Genomic DNA, 16,047 nt, shown 5'->3' on the forward strand with positions numbered 1-16,047 from the left:
GCGTTGCGGCGGCGCGGTGGTTCCGTGTGCTGGCGGCATGTCCGCTGTGCGCTGGGGCCGCGGCGCGGCGGGGTTCGGGAGGGCACTGTGGCCGGCGGGACCCCCCGGCCTCGTGGCCGAGGAAGGTAATGAAGGGGAGTCCCGGGACCGCTCCCCACCCGCGGCCGTGACCTTTGGCTTCTCGACCCTCGGGCTCTCTCCGACCCTTGGCCCTTTGCTCTTGGGAGTTCTGGGGAACCCAGTGACTCGACCCCGCTTTCACTCGCCCTTGGCCCACTCTCCGGACAGGGGTCGGCGGGGCACTTTGATCTTCGACCCTTGATTTCTTTTGGAGCCCCATGACCCACTATTTACGGTTTAGGGTTTTTAACCTTTGAATTGTCTGTGCCTTAGTTCGACGAACCTTTTATCCTCCACCCCACGCCCCAGTTTTCTTTTTTCCTTTGCCCGTGGTGCCCCTTCACTTTTGTCCTGTTAGTTTCTTTCCAGCGTGAGACCGGTGACCACTGACAGTTCCCACTGCCTTTAGGGTTCCTTTGCCCCGGATCCTGCCATTCCTGACCCTGTCAGGGCCCTCCCTCCCCCACCCCTGATGCCCGCCTCCTTCAGCCTCCCTGGTCTCTCCTGCAGGGGCCCTTGGTGGCGTCTGGGGCCATAAGAGGAGCTCGACTGCCAGCCCTTGTGAGCAGGACCGCCGGAAGGACTGGGGCCATGCCGAGCTGCTGGAGGGTGAGCCTGACCCCCGAGGTTTGGGGCCTGAAGCCCCTTCCTCGCTGTTCCCCAGTCGGCAGCGCTGCTGGGAGCCCCCTCCCTGGTTCCCCACAGGGACCCCGGTGAGAAGGGATGTCAGTCTGTAAGGTGGGGTGACTCATGGGGTCCCGCTCTCTGGTGGTCCGAGGGCCCACACGGTGAAGCGAGTGCTGTACACAGCGAGCTCTTGTAGTTCCCTCGTCCCAGCAGGGGCTCCCCCTTTCCAGATGAGACAGTCGAGGCCCAGATCTGTGGCTGGAGAGACTGGCTCAAGGCCACACACCGCTGCACGTGCAGAGCTGGGCTTTGAGCTATGACCTGACCAAGCTCAGTGGTCCTGGCTCAGCTTCCTGGGCTTGGGCGCATGATGGGGTCTGGTCGTGGTCATTGTCACCTGGGACGGACAGCCAGGTCCTGGCGGCCTCTGTAGCAAGTGGGGGGCATCTGTCCTTCTCGCCACCTCACTGTCCTCTCCTTCCCAGATGTCCAGTGCCTCCTGCTTCCCCTCCTGTCCCTCATCCAGTGTGTGGCCAGCAGCCAGGAGTGGGGGGGGGGAGGCTTTGAAAAACAACACCTAATTTCAGAAAACCCCAAACACGCAGATGTGAAGCCACAGGTCCCATGCGCTTCCAGAGCAACCTTCTTTCGTTTCTCACCCATCTCATGATTTTAAAGCTAAGCCCAGGGTCTGGAAATCTGAATCACTTCATCTCACTACCCAGCCTTGAACCGTCCAACTGTTTCCTCTGTCACAGAATAATCTCCAGACCCCCACTGAGGGCCACAGACCTCCGGGCCTTTGCCTACCTCCTCGGCTTCTGGCATCAGGAGCTTTGCACCTGCTTGTCTCGGGTCACCCCCCCAGGTGGCTCGGATGTGGCCGCCTCCGAGGGAAACCTGTACCCACATCCTGCTTCTGCCGCGTGTCCTGCCCGACGCTTTGCTGCTGGACAGTCTCCCGCACGTGCAGAAAGGGTCTGCTGAGTCTCTGGTCACTGAGGCCAGGGCCGCGCCTGTGTTTCTGCTCTGGGCCAGCTCTCTCTGGGGCCGATGTTGTAGTGAGACAGGCGCAGGCAGGAGATGGATACCCTTGGTCCTCACGTTCGCGGATTCTGTGTTTGCAAAGTCTCCTACCAGCTGAACTTGTAACCCCAAAGCCGATGTACACCTTCCCAGCTGAGGTGGAGCCGGGCGACGCCCTGTCAACAGGCATCCTTTTCAGGGTGTATCTAGTGCCACGTTTTTGCATTGTGTGCTATTCGTTGGTGGTTCTGCAGTTTAAAATGGCCCCAGGCATGTGCTGGGGTGCTGTCTAGTTTCCTCAGCTCAAGGGGGCTGTGACATGCCTTTTGTAGAAAATCTGCATGTTCGACAAGCTTTGTTGAGGGGTGAGTTGTAGAAGTGTTGGCTGTGAGTTCAATGTTAGTGAATCAGCAATACATAGGAAATAAGATATCTCAGATGAGAACTCACAAGACAGGGTTATGTGTGGACCTGTTGGTGGAAATATGACCACGGGCTTTCAGGAGCCCCATGTTTGTCTGGGAGTGGTGGTTCCCTGTTCACCAGCTCAGTGGCCTGAAACTCTGTAGAACAGAACTGCCCCAGGTCCTGAGAGCTGACTGTCCGTGAAGTGGCACAGGGCAGCGGCGGGCTATGAATTGTCTGTGTGTGTGTGGGCGGGGTGGGGTGGGGTAATGGCACGTGCAAAGGCCCTGAGGCCATTACGGATGGAGTGGGGTTGGGAGGGGCAGGGAGGTGCCGGCACCCCGGTGGATTTTGAAGGCAGAGCCCTGAGGAGGCGCTCACAGGCTGCATTAGCGGGGGAGTCGCAGACGACCTGTGACTTTTGGTCAGGCTGGGAAGGACAGAGCTTGGGGGGGTGGGGGAAGATGCAGAGAGGCAGGTTGTGGGCAACACCGGGAGCCCGTTTGGGTCGTTGGGTTCGAGTGGCTCGGGTGGATGGGTACTGGTTGGGTGGGCGGGGCATGCGTGGCCGACGAGGTAAGTCTAGAGACGTTTGCGGTGGTCAGCAGACACACAGGGCTGAGGTCTCTCGCCTCCTGGGCAGTGGGGTCCCCTGACGTCTCGCCCTCTGCCCCACAGTGCTCAAGGCGCGGGTGCGGCAGCTGCAGGCCGAGGGTGTGGCAGAGGTGACGGTGAAGAGGGTGGCCAAGAGGGTGGCCATGGCTCGAGCCCCGGAGGCTGGCGGCACCCAGCCACCCAGGCAGGCCCAGGCAGGGGCCGCGGGGGCCGCCCCCATGCTCAGCAGCCGCTGGGCACAGAAACTGGACAACGATCAGCGGCTGATGGAGAAGCGCAAGCAGCGGCTGGAGGGGAAGCTGCAGAAGCATGTGGAGAAGGTGGCCTGGCAAAAGCATCTGCGCTTGGAGCCCCGGCTGCTGAGCAGGAAGCTGGCAAGCCAGCTGCAGCACTGGGAGCAGGGGACGCCCCAGAACCCGTGGGAGGAGCAGCTGGCACAGCTGCTGCAGGAGGCCCCGCAGAGGCTGAGCGGCGAGGCGGCAGCGGCTCCGGCGGACAGAGGCCCCAAACCGCGGCTGGAGAGCCAGCAGCAGAGGCTCCTGTCCTTCTTTGAGTGCTGCCTGCTCACGGGCCACCTGCCCCTGGCCCACCACGTGCTGGTCACCCACCACAGCAAGTCTCAGCAGCAGCGGCTGCTCACACTCTCCATGTACAACATGGTCATGCTCGGCTGGGCTCGCCAGGTGAGTGGCTGGGCCCAGGGAGCGAGTGCCCCGGGGTCAGGGGCAGAAGCCAACTTGGGGGCACTTAGGTTGGAGCCCTTGTCTTTTAGCCCCAGGGCTCAGGCCTTTGTCTTTTATTGTTTTAATAATTCTTTAGGCTTGTCGATTATGAGTCACACGTGGCCTTCAAAGCAGAGTGTGAAAATGACCAAAAGGGCAGGAAGAAGCTGTGCTCTGGTTCAGAGCATTTCCTTCTGGTTACTTGACCACGGCTCTGGTGCGAGGGGCGCTGCAGACCCTCCTCGGGGCTGCGAGCTCAGTGCTTTCCATCTAGCTTGTTCTTGTCTCGAGTTTCCTAGGTAGGATCCTTCTTTTTAATGCAGACATTCACAGCTGTGAATTTCCCTGTGGGAACGGCTTTCGCTGCTTCCCTCTCCCACGTCTTCTGTTTTCACCTGTGATTTCTCCTCTGACCTGTGGCTGCTTAGGAGTGTTGCTTAAGTGCCCTTGTGGTGAAAACTTCCCCAACACCCTCCCTCCCGTGGGTCTGTGGCCTCATTTGAGGAGCAGCAGGGAAAGCATTAGTGCCGGGCAAACAAGGGAAACAGCTGTGTGAAGACGCAGGTGCAACTCGCTAAGGCAGGTTGGCGGCAGGGACTTGGCTGTGCGGACTCACGCGCAGAACGTGGCCCAGAGCCGCCTGATAGCGCTGGGAGGCTCCCAAGGGCTCCACGGCGACAGTCACAGGGGGCTTCTTGCCTGCATTGTCTTTGCAGGAGGGCAGTCAGTTCCAGGAGTTAGTCTGCCTTCCCAGGTCTCTGGCCTCCGGCGTCCCCGCCACAAAGCGTACTGTTACAGCAGCATATTTCTGATTAGATGAGCTTCCTGGGGCTGCCGAACAAACTGGGAGGCTTAAAGTAGCAGAAGTTCGTTTTCTTTTAGTCCCAGCGGCCAGACGTCCGAGGTCAGGGCGTGGCAGGGCCCCACTCCCTCTGGAGGCTCCAGGGGAGGGTGCTTTGCGCCTGTGCCAGCTCCTGGGTCTGCGATGTCCCTTGGGCTGTGGCCGCGTCCCTCTGATCTCTGCCTCAGTGGTCACACGGCCTCCTCCGGTGTGACCTCATCCTAACTGCACCTGCAGGAACCCAGTTTCCAAATAAGGCCCTTTTCTGAGGTTCCAGGTGGATGTGAGTTTGGGGGGCCCTAGGCAGCCAGCTTATGTCGGGCAGGCCTGGCTGCCACCCAGACCTGAGTTTAGTCCCGTTCTGCCATGTGCTCCCCGTGGCCACACCCCTCCCTTCCCTCTGAGCCTCGGGTTTCCCATCTTGGGAGGAGTGAGGGCTGTAATCCAGGGCTCCAACCCCATGTGTGTGTTTAACACTGTGAAGGTTCGAATGCATGTTTTCATGGTGGTGGTGACATTACTGTGAGTTTTTCTTTTCTTTTTTTTTTTTTTTTTTTTCTTTTTGCGGTATGCGGGCCTCTCACTCTTTGTGGCCTCTCCCGTTGTGGAGCACAGGCTCCGGACGCGCAGGCCCAGCGGCCATGGCTCACGGGCCCAGCCGCTCCGCGGCATATGGGATCCCCCCAGACCGGGGCACGAACCTGTATCCCCTGCATCGGCAGGCGGACTCTCAACCACTGCGCCACCAGGGAGGCCCTCTTTTTTTTTAATAAAAGTTGTTTCCACTTTTTATTTATTTATTTGGCTGCATCAGGTCTTAGTTGTGGCTCGCGGGATCTAGAGCTCAGGCTCAGTAGTTGTGGCGCACAGGCTCAGTTGCTCCACAGCATGTGGGATCTTCCGGGACCAGGGCTCGAACCTGTGTCGCCTGCGTTGGGGGGCGGATTCTTAACCACTGCGCCACCAGGGAAGTCCTCCTGCCGTGAGTGTTTAGAGGTAGGATAGATGGGCTGAATCTGGACCAGCAGCGTCTGGTAGGCCTTTCTGTGACTTCGCCAGTGCTCCTCATCTGCTCCAGCCTCCTGTCGCTGCTGAAGCGAGTATTTAATTTAAACTAAGCTAAGTGGCCGCTGTGGTTGGTGACTACCGGCCTGAGCAGCGCCCCCTTCCCCCCCAACGCCGGGCCGTGCAGACAGTCACCTAGGACCCAGTTGCTGGCACGTGGTCTGGGGTGGCAGTACCTCTCAGACAGGGTGCAGGACACATGGCGGGGTGCTGGGAATGCCTCTCTCTGGAAGGGTCTGTGGCATCTCTCCTGAGCCACCAGTGGGCTGGAGGGAAAACCGCAGGGGAAGTTAGCCGGGAGGCCTGTGTGGAGGAAGGAGGCCTGGTCGTCGGGAAGCTGGGTAGAGGAGCGGGCGGGCAGCAGGGAGCACTGTGGGCCGAGCTGGGGCTGCCCTTCCGCCCACACCTGGCCCCTCCGCAGGCCCTCACCCCGCTTGGTTCCCCCAGGGCTCCTTCAAAGAGCTGATGTACGTGTTCTTCATGTTGAAAGACGCCGGCCTCGCCCCGGACCTGCGGTCCTACGCGGCCGCCCTGCAGTGCATGGGGCGCCTGGACCAGGATGCTGGCACCATCCGAAGGTGGGTGGGTCGTTGTGGGGTGGCCTGGCTGAGCTGGGGGTTGGGGTCTCTGGGGCTCCCCGGGCACCGGCGCTATGAGCCGGGTGTGTGTGCCCTGCAGGTGCCTGAAGCAGATGACGCAGGATGGGCTACAGCTGCAGGGGCTCTTCACGGCTGTGCCGCTGAGCGCCGAAGAGAGGGCTGAGCTCCTGCGGGCTGTGCGCAAGGCCAAGCCCACCTTCACCCCTCCGCGGCCGCCTGTGCCCCCGCCCCAGCTCAACACCTCGCCGCTGCTCCGGGAGATCTACGCCAAGGTGAGCTGGGGCCTGTGGCCTGGCACCTGTCGGGGGCGGGGGGCGGGGGTGTGTGTCGTCTCCGGGCGCCTCGGCCCCTCCCCGTCTCTCCTGGTGGGGTCGGCCCCACCTGACCCCATTCTGGCAGGAGGGAGGCTGCTGTGGGGGGCCCATGCCGCACCGTCCTCGGTTTCCACGTGGCGATGCAGCCGTGGGCCGAGCGTCGGGGTGTCGCAGGGCCTGTGTGCCCTCCCTAAGACTGGACAGCGAACTCCGCAGGCGGCAGGCAGCGGGCGAGGCTGCACTCGCCTCCCAGGGTGGAGCAGAGTGTGACGTCTTGAGGCACTGCTGGGTTTTGTCTTTTTACTGGGACATAATTCTCCTATTCTACAGTTCACCTTTTAAAGTGTAATTCAGTATTTTTTTTTTTTTAGTATATTGATCTCTGTAATTCCAGAACATTCCATTATCCCAAAAGGAAGCCCGTCCCCATCAGCAGTCAGTCCCCATTCCCACCCCCCCGCCAGCCCCTGACAACCACTAGCCACTAACTCTCTGTGGATCTGCCTGTTCTGGACGTTTCCCATCAATGGAATCACACCCTGTGTGTCCTTCTGTGTCTGGCTTCTCTCACTGAGCATCATGTTCTGGGGGTCCATCCACGCTGTAGCGAGTGTCAGGGCTTTTACCCCTTCTCAGGGTTGAGTGATGTTCCCGTGTGTGGAGGGACCACATTGTGTTTATCCATCATCTGTTGACGGACACTTCGGTCATTTCTAGTTTTTAAGCATCGTGAACCGTGCTGCTGTGGCTGTGGACAGGTCTTTGTGTAGATGTAATGTTTTGGATTCTCAGTGTGTTGGGTTTTGCTATTTTTAATTTATCTATTTTTGGAAGGGTCACACATTCACACAGCTGCAAGTTTAAAGAGAAAACAGCAGCATCCGGGGACCTGCACTGTCTTCCTGGGCATCCTGCCCGCCTGGCAAGGCCAGCAGATGCTGTTACACCAGCATCGTTGTCTTACTATCCTGGACCCTGCTCTCCCCCCAGCGTTAAGGATGGATGATTTTCAGGAGACTTGGGAAAATGACTGATTCTACCAGGGGGGCGGGTGGGGCTCCCGGCACGTGGAGGGTGGGCAGCTGCTCTTCTTGACCTCGGGTGTGGCTGGAACCCTGTGGGACTCAGGTCGAGAGGTCAGGCACCAGAACCTCACCACCAGCCTGTTGCCACCAGCAGGATCCCGCTGTGTCCTACCCGAGGCTGCACTTGTCCCTGAAGGAGCTGCAGGGCCTCTTCCGACAGCAGCTTCGCATGGAGATGGCCACCACCGTCACCGTGGAGTCCGTGGAGAAGGTTCCACTGCTGACCAAGGAGGTCCTGCATGCGGTAAGGGGCTGGGGGGTGGTCTGCTCCGGCCGAGCTGGGCGTCCCCTGCCTGGGCAGGGTCGCGTGGGGGAGGCCGGCTGCACAGCAACCCCCACCACCCCCGCACTGAGCCAGGCACTGCCAAGGTGTAGGGCTGGGGCCTCGCGGGCTGCAGGGTTGGGTGGGCACGGTGATGACTCCTTGTGTGCCCCCTCCCCCCAGCGGAAGACCCTGGCAGGCCTGCGCGCCCGATGGAGGACGGCGCTGTACCGGGAGCTGCAGGAGACCAAGGAGAGCGAGGCCCACGCTGCTCGAGAAGGCCGCCTCTCGCTCTTCCCGTACCTGTGCCTGCTCAGTGAGAAGGACGTCGTGGGGATGCTGCTGCAGGTGCACGCGGGGCTGGGGGGAGGGGCTGCCGTGGGTGTGCCTGCGGGTTCCACACGGAGCGCGGGGCTCATGGTACTCACTGCCCTCCAGACCCTGCAGGCGCTGCCCGCGCAGGGAGAGTCACTTCTCTTCCTGGCGCACGAGCTGGGTCTGCGCGTCTTCAAAAGGAAGCAGCTCAGAAACGAGGTGCAGGAACTGGAGCAGCGCTACTCCAAGTACCTGCACCTGCTGGCCTCCGACACCCAGGTGAGGCCCAGGGAGCCTGGGTGGGGAAACGCAGGCGTTGAGCGGAAGGCCCCTCCCCTCTCTCCTCTCCCCTTTCCTGAGGCGGCCGGATTTGCCCCCAGACTCCACCTCATTTTCCTCACCTAACCCTGGGATAGCAGTCAGCTCACCCCTCCCTGGGGGTGGGTGGGGGTCTCCAGCTCTGCACCCAGACCCTCATCCCCCTGAGCCACCCTCCCACTCGCAGGTGGCGGAACCTTGCCTGCCACGGCAGCATTGGGAGGCACTGGGGGTGCCTGAGGCCCCCCACGAGCAGCCCTGGCCCATGTCAGTGGTGGTGCAGCTGGGCAAGCAGCTGGCGGAGGTGCTGGTGCGGGCCGCGCAGATGCCCAGCAGCCTGGCAGCGCCCCGGAGCCCTGGCACGCTCATCCCTGTGCTCTACCACGTGTACTCCTTCCGCAGCTTCCGCCAGGTGGGCCACTGTGGGGACGGGCCTGCGAGGAGGCCGCGGGCTCCGGGTGGTGCGGGGCCCCTGGGCCATGGTGGAATCCTGCCAGAATTCTGCTGTGGCCCCGGACCTGGTCTCAGGGTTGGGGCATCTGAGAGGACCCCAGGGCCCTCCTCCACTGCCTTTGGGGCAGCCCCCTAACCTTCTCCACCTGCCCGCCCCCAGATCGGGATCCTGAAGCCTCACCCGGCCTTCACGCAGCTGCTGGAGACGGCGGCGGAGCGCACACTGACCTTTGAGTCGACGGACGTGCCCATGCTGTGCCCACCACTGCCCTGGACGTCGCCCCACTCGGGCGCCTTCCTGCTGAGCCCCACCAAGATGATGCGCTCGGTGGAGGGCAGCCAGCAGCACCAGCTCCTGCTGGAGCGCTGCCCGCCTACCGAGCTGCACGGCGCCCTGGATGCCCTCACCCAGCTGGGCAACTGTGCCTGGCGGGTCAACGGGCGTGTGCTGGACCTGGTGCTGGAGCTCTTCACTGACAAGGGCTGCCCTCGCCTGGGTGTGCCCGCCCCGCCCTCCGAGGCCCCCCGGCCACCCGAGGGCCGTCAGGCTCCCAAGCGCTGCTTGCTGCCCGAGGTCTCACCCGCTGAAAAGGCTGAGATGCGGCGGGAGCTGGCCCGGCGCCTGAAGGTGGCACGGGAGATGCAGAGCCTGCGTGCCGATGCACTGTACCGCCTGTCGCTGGCCCAGCACCTGCGGCACCGCGTCTTCTGGCTGCCACACAACATGGACTTCCGCGGCCGGACCTATCCCTGCTCACCGCATTTCAACCACCTGGGCAGTGACCTGGCCCGCGCACTGCTGATGTTCGCCCAGGGCCGCCCACTCGGCCCCCACGGCCTTGACTGGCTCAAGATCCACCTGGTCAACCTCACGGGGCTCAAGAAGCGCGAGTCGCTGCAGGCACGCCGGGACTATGCAGACGAGCTGATGGAGGACATCCTGGACTCGGCGGACCGGCCCATGACGGTGGGTGGCGTGAGGAGGACAGCAGCTGGGCCCTGACCCCTGACCCCTGACCGTCTGGCTCTCCTGGCCGCCGCGGCACCCACTTCAGACCCACGCAGGCACCCCCCACCCCCTGCTTCTTCCCAGGCACCCTTCTGCTTGTCTTTCCTTCTGTCCTGGGCCGTCGGCAGCCTCCCATGCCACAGTAGGCCTCCCTCCAGGCTGGTCCCTCTCTGGTCTATCACTCCTGTCCTCTCTCCACGCCTGTCCCCACGCCACCTGGGCCCGCCCAGGAAGTACCCCCAGGCTGGCTCTGACCCCACCGGGCCTGGCCTCACCCAGCCGGCTGCTTCCTGCAGGGCCGCAAGTGGTGGATGGAGGCAGACGAGCCCTGGCAAGCCCTGGCCTGCTGCATGGAGGTCGCCCGGGCGGTGCGTGCCCCCGACCCCACCGCCTACGTCTCCCATTTCCCGGTTCACCAGGTGAGCTGGGACATTCCGGTGTGGAGCGTGCCCTGCCCTTGTGGGCCCCTGCCAAAGGTGTCTCGCTCGGGCTGAGGTGCCGAGGGATGGCACGGGTGTCCGGCACCTGCCCATCCCACTCTGCGCAGGATGGTGTTCCCACGGTGAGCAGCTTGTGCAGGCATGCCCCGCCCCTTTCTGTGCCTCGGTTCCGTTTCGTGGGGGCTGACGCCCACCCGTCGTTGTGGGAGGTCCAGGGAGCTCGCCGTGAGCGGAGCTGGGGGAGCCTGGAGCTCGCCTTGCCCCGCCCCTCGCTCCCTGCGCCTCACTCTCCATCACTCTCCACCCCTCGCCCAGGATGGCTCCTGTAACGGCCTGCAGCACTACGCCGCCCTGGGCCGGGACAGCGTGGGGGCCGCCTCCGTCAACCTGTTGCCCTCGGACCTGCCGCAGGACGTGTACAGTGAGGTGGCTGCACAGGTGCGCACCCACCCCGCCCCCGCTTGTTCTTATCCCCCAGACCCACCCGGCTCTGTCTTTCGAGCATCTGGGTACTGTGGACCCCACTGCCACGGCCGCCAACTGTCATGTGCCCCGGCAGTCAGGCAGGGTTCCTGGGGGACGTGTCAGAGGGGGCAATGGTGAGGTTCACGGGAAGAGAAGGAGCCTCGGGCTGGGAGGCTTTGGGGTGGGCGGGGCCCTGCCCACTGACCCCCCGCTCCGACAGGTGGAGGTGTTCCGCAGGCAGGATGCCGAACAGGGTGTGCGGGTGGCCCAGGTGCTGGAGGGTTTCATCAGCCGCAAGGTGGTCAAGCAGACGGTGATGACCGTGGTGTACGGGGTCACCCGCTACGGGGGCCGCCTGCAGATCGAGAAGCGCCTCCGGGAGATCCATGACTTCCCCCAGGTGCGCGGGGCCGAGACTCCAGATCCTGCCGGCCACTGTCCTGTACCAGGTGGCCGCTGGGCAGCAGGCGGTCCTGACACAGGGTCTTATCTCTGCCCACCGTGGGGTCCTCCAGCGGGGCCCATGGGAGCGAGCCCACCCCCTCAGAGTGCGCGAGGTCACTGGCCCAGGGCCATCAGACGTCGTGGAGAGAACCCGGGCCCCGCCCACGCCCTCCCCTCGCCCTCTCCCCAGGACTTCGTGTGGGAGGCTTCTCACTACCTCGTGCGCCAGGTGTTCAACAGCCTGCAGGAGATGTTCTCGGGCACCCGGTCCATCCAGGTGAGGCCTCATCCTCCCCCTGCCCCCACCTCGGCCGTGGCTCCCCAAACCCGGCCCCCCTGAGCCCGGTGTCCGTCCCTGCAGCGCTGGCTGACCGAGAGCGCCCGGCTCATCTCCCACACGGGCTCGGCCGTGGAGTGGGTCACGCCCCTGGGCATCCCCATCATCCAGCCCTACCACCGTGACTCCAAGGTCATGGTATGTGCAGCCCCACCCCTGCCCCGCCCCTGCCCCCCGCCGCACCAGGCAGGACTCAACGCCCCCTGCCCCTGCCGCCCCTACCCTTCAGATCAAAGGCGGGCTCCAGAGCCTCACCTTCAGCAGCAGCGTGGACACCAGCCAGTGAGTGCACGGGGGTGGGGGGCGGGGGGGCGGGGCCAGGGCGCCTGGGCCGGGAGGCCACTGCGGTTGGGCCGGGCTGGGCCGAGGCTCCAGGGTCCCCCACCTTGCACCCCGCCCCCAGGAAGCCCAACACGCTGAAGCAGAAGAACGGCTTCCCGCCCAACTTCATCCACTCGCTGGACTCCTCGCACATGATGCTCACGGCCCTGCACTGCTACAGGTGCACCAGGGCTGGGGACCCCGCAGTGGGTGCCGCCCGCTGGAGATGGGGTCGGGCGAGGACCGAAGCTGTGGGGGCCCGGGGGACCTGGTGCCCCGGAGGCAACAGGCCTCGAGGCAGGGAGGGGTTGGGATGCGGCTGACTGGGCAGGGAAGGGGCTCCAAGTGTGAAGCTGGCCCTCGGAGGGTCCCCAGGCCCAGCCTGCCGTGTGGCCTGCTCTTGATGTGTGTGGCCCTGCCGGGGCAGGCAGAGGGTGTCTAGTTTCTCACGTTCCTGTTAGAAACGGCTGCTCCTGTGCGGGGTGGGGGGGGCCCGCACTGAGCCAGACTGCTGTGGGAGTTCTGTGTTCTTCCTGTGCCCCCCTGGGGTGGCTCGGGGACCCCTGGGATGGAGCCCTGTGGTGGAAGGGGGCCCAGCCTCAGCCATCCCCTATGGGAAGCTGAGAATCAGTTGGGCGGCAGCTGGGGGTAGGGTGGCCAAGGGGCTTCTTCCTAAGAGGAGAACTTGTCACTTGCCTGATGAGGGGCATGTGTGGCGCACAGACAGCTGCTGGAGTGCGCAGGGGTGAGGGGCGAGAGGAGAGTGGGCGTCACTGGACAGTGGGCCCCCCCAGCTGAGCGGTGGGGAGGGGCTTGAGGTGAGAGCTGGGCCAGTGCTGGGCGGCGGGGGGGTGTGGATTGTGAGGGAGGGGACCTCAAGGCGTGGCCTCTCCACGGGGGCCCCTCACTGCTGCCGCAGGAAGGGCCTGACCTTCGTCTCGGTGCACGACTGCTTCTGGACCCACGCTGCTGACGTTGCGGTCATGAACCAGGTGCAGGCCCACCCCCACTAGGGCAGACACCCCTGGCTCTCACGCCCCCAACCTTATCCCCTCCTGACCGGGGAAGCCCGGTCCCCCTGCCCCTTGGGCCTGGTTCCTGGCTGCTGACGCCCCCCACCCACCCCCGCCGCAGGTCTGCCGCGAGCAGTTCATCCGTCTGCACAGCCAGCCCATTCTCCACAACCTGTCCAGGTTCCTGATCAAGCGGTTCTGCTCCGACCCCAGGTGAGGCCCCCTCCAGCCCAGCACCGCAGAGGCCGCTCCCTCTCCAGGCCGCCCCGGCCTTACCCCCACCCCGCCTTTGCCTTCAGGGCCTCCAAGAGCATCTGGGTCTCCAGGCTGATGGACACGCTGCTGTCTGTGCCCAAGGCAGGTGAGGCCCGGGGCTGGATGGCCCCTCACCGGGCTGGGGGCGGGGCCTTCCCCAGGGCCCGCCCCCAGCCTTCTGCTGTGCTCCGCAGGGACCTTCAACCTGGAGCAGGTGAAGCACTCCACGTACTTCTTCAGCTGACGGCCAGTGCTGCCTCCCTGTACCTTAGTGTGAATAAAGGTCTGTCGCCACATGGGGACTGCTTGCCTCGGGGAAGGGCGGGCTGCGCCCTGGGTCCAGGCAGAGCCATCAGACGCGGCAGGCTGGGCGCCAATGCTGTCGTTTATTGCGCGGAATGGGGGCGTGGGGCTCAGTGGGGCGTGGGGGGTGCGGTGGGCGCTGCTGCCTCGGCTTGTCAGTACATTCACCGTGACGGCAGGGACCCCCCGGCCTCGCCCCCACGCTGGGGCGCTGGAGGGAGTGGTGTGTGTCCACTCCGGGGCGCTCACCGCGGACGCGCGTGGACAGGGACCAGGCTGGTTATTGCATGAGCGCGACGGGGGCAGCGGGAAGCCGGCGGGCGAGGTATTGCACTTAAAAACAGATCCTCATTGGAGGGCGAGGGCGGGCGCGGGCGGGGCTCCACGGCCCTCTCCCCTCGGCCCCGGCCGGCCTGTCCCCGCTTCACAGTTGGGGGAACTGAGGCACCGAGGTGAAGGGAGCCCCCTCGCCCGCGCGGGGCCGCCGGGGGCAGGGGCGATGTGGGTGGGCTCAGGGCGATGGGTGGCTTGGCGGGGGTGTCCCGCCGGCCCGGGTCGCCCGTCCGACTACAACTACCTACGTCTCCTCTATGGCTTCTGGGGCGGGCGGCCCGGGCTGCGCAATGGCATGGCTTTGGTCTGAGTGACAGCCCCGCCCCGGCCTGGCTGGGCCACAGGGCGGCGCGCAAGGGTCACAAGTTGGACGAGAGGCGTGAGCGCGCGGAGTCCAGCGGGTCGGGTCCGCTGGTGGCGCCAGGCGAGGGTGAGGGCGAGGCTGAGTCCCTGCGGTCCGGGCTGGGCGCTGCGGCCCGGGCGGCGGGCGCAGGCCCCAGGCGCGGCGTGGAGCTGCTGGCCGGGCGCACCGAGGTTCCGGGGCCGGGGCCGGGTGCGCCGTGGGGCAGCGAGGGCTGTGAGGCGGACAGCGGGCGCGAGGCGCGGCTCAGGCGGCGCACTGGCAGCGCGGGACCGGCGCGGGGCACAGCGGGTGAGCCAGGCGCGCCGCCATAGGGCGAGGTCCGCGGTGCCCGGGGGCTGGAGGGCGCGCCCGGGGGGCTGGCAGCGGGCGCGGGCCCGGGCCCGGGCGAGGCAGCAGTGGGCGCGGGCCCAGGGGGCAAGCGGCGCACGAGGCGCGGCGAACCGAGCGCCAGGGGCCCAACGAGTGGGCGTGCCACCTGCGGGCAGAAGCTCATGGCCACGGCCTGCTGCAGCGTGGCGATGGCCGAGGCGCCCTGTGGCGGCGGCGGCGGCGGTGGCGGGAAGAGGCTGACGCGCTGGTCCAGCTCGGCCTGCTGCACCATCTCACGGTCGTACTTGACGATCTCCTGGATGATGGCGTTCTCCTGGTTGTTGAACACGCCCGAGTTGAGGTCGTGCTGCACCTTGTGCAGCAGGATGGAGTTCTTCTTGCCTGGTTTAGGGGAGGGGGGAGCGTCAGAGGTGCCTGCGGCCGTGCACTGCACGCATGCGTGGAGCGCCTTTTGCATGCAGTAAGCCTGCATCTAGTGCCTGCTCTCTACAGCCAGCACGAATGGAGCCCCTCCTGCATACAGCAAACGTGCCAGGTGTCTGCTGTGTAAAGGAAGCTGAATTTGTACACCTACCGTATACAGCAAGCATGAATCAAGCACCTTTGTGCGTAGCAAACAAACACATCAAGCACCTGCTTCACACACAAAGCAAGTATGAGACACTCGAATCCTGCCAGCATGTGTGGAGCACTTCCTGTATACAGTAAGCATGTATTGTGCACCTGCTGTGTACACCACGCAGGTATCACACACTTACTGTGCAAAAGCGGCACACGCAGACTCCTGCCTGTATATGGCCGGCATGCTAAATGCCTACCGTGTACATAGTAAGCATGGGTTGAGTGCCTACTGTATATAGCAAACACATCTAAGCAGATACTGTACAGAGCAAAATTTTAAGTGTCTCTTATAAACATTTTGAGTGCTTTCTGAGTACTGGGAAGTCTTAACTCTTCCCTACCGCATCCCATTTTGCTTTTCTAGCCATTCGCTGTCTTTATTCCCACACATAGCACCAAGGGCCTCTACCTCTCTGAATCCTGCTCTAGTCTTCAGCAAGTCCTTAGCCATTTCTAAGGATCCCCCTGCCCGCCCACCTCTCCCTTTACCCAAAGCCACCCCCACCACACACAGGCCAGGCCACCAGATTCCTCCTTCCTCCACCCTCATAAAGTGCACATCTGATCAGGTCCTCCCCTACCTAGGATCATCCATGGCTCCCCAGTGCTTCTGACCTACAGCCTGAACGCCTCCCTCTACAGCCCTGTGGCCTCCTGTGCCTGATGCCCACCTCCCTCCCAGCTTCCCTGAGTCCCTGGACTCCAGGCCTCTTTCCCACCTCAGGGCCTTGGCACATGCTGTCTCCACTCCCAGAACATGCCTCTGTCTTTCTACCGGCAACGCCTACCCATCTGGGTCTCCACTTGGAGTCACAAGGAAGCCCCCCTGACATCCCCTCCTCCATGACAAGCCTGAGGGTGGCCACCACTTCAGCCTCGTGGGCCACATCTACACCTCCCGGCAAACAGTAGGTGCTCAAACATCTGCCTAGGGAGCAGAAACACCCATTTCCCCATCCTTGGGAAACTGGGGTCGTGTTTGGCTAAGGGAGAAAGTGGGTCAAGGAATCTGGTCCGGGGGTCAGAAGGGGCCCTGAGGGTCAGC

The 16,047-nt window shown here is 63.9% G+C and overlaps 2 protein-coding genes across 8 annotated transcripts in view; one reads left to right on the forward strand and one right to left on the reverse strand.

Moving 5' to 3' along the window:
* On the forward strand, window positions 1-15,267 carry POLRMT (RNA polymerase mitochondrial). Of its 7 annotated transcripts, none has more exons than XM_081231180.1 (21): window positions 1-125; window positions 631-729; window positions 2,857-3,476; window positions 5,869-5,999; window positions 6,100-6,292; window positions 7,511-7,663; window positions 7,865-8,029; window positions 8,120-8,275; window positions 8,502-8,726; window positions 8,928-9,734; window positions 10,073-10,195; window positions 10,532-10,654; window positions 10,902-11,402; window positions 11,487-11,600; window positions 11,692-11,744; window positions 11,866-11,964; window positions 12,703-12,775; window positions 12,918-13,009; window positions 13,096-13,157; window positions 13,246-13,334; window positions 14,874-15,267. In XM_081231180.1, the coding sequence occupies exons 1-20, from the start codon at window positions 38-40 to the stop codon at window positions 13,293-13,295; spliced, it is 3,927 nt and encodes a 1,308-aa protein (XP_081087306.1). In that variant the 5' UTR covers window positions 1-37; the 3' UTR covers window positions 13,296-13,334; window positions 14,874-15,267. The 7 variants fall into 7 exon arrangements, 6 of the variants coding, with proteins under 6 accessions (XP_081087306.1, XP_081087305.1, XP_081087308.1 ...); XM_081231179.1 differs by lacking the exon at window positions 14,874-15,267 and adding an exon at window positions 14,563-14,581; XM_081231182.1 differs by lacking the exon at window positions 14,874-15,267 and having other exon boundaries at window positions 10,902-11,081; window positions 11,316-11,402; window positions 13,246-13,428.
* HCN2 (hyperpolarization activated cyclic nucleotide gated potassium and sodium channel 2) overlaps window positions 13,535-16,047 on the reverse strand; it is a gene marked incomplete at its 5' end in the record, with an annotated part of 21,687 nt that continues 19,174 nt past the window's right edge. The window contains one exon of the mRNA XM_081231185.1: window positions 13,535-14,762. Coding sequence (XP_081087311.1) covers window positions 14,047-14,762 — 716 coding nt within the window. The 3' untranslated portion in view covers window positions 13,535-14,046. The remainder of the gene's footprint in view (window positions 14,763-16,047) is intronic.

The sequence above is a fragment of the Mesoplodon bidens genome (assembly GCF_964165515.1).
Source record: "Mesoplodon bidens genome assembly, chromosome: 4".
Classification (NCBI taxonomy): domain Eukaryota; kingdom Metazoa; phylum Chordata; class Mammalia; order Artiodactyla; family Ziphiidae; genus Mesoplodon; species Mesoplodon bidens.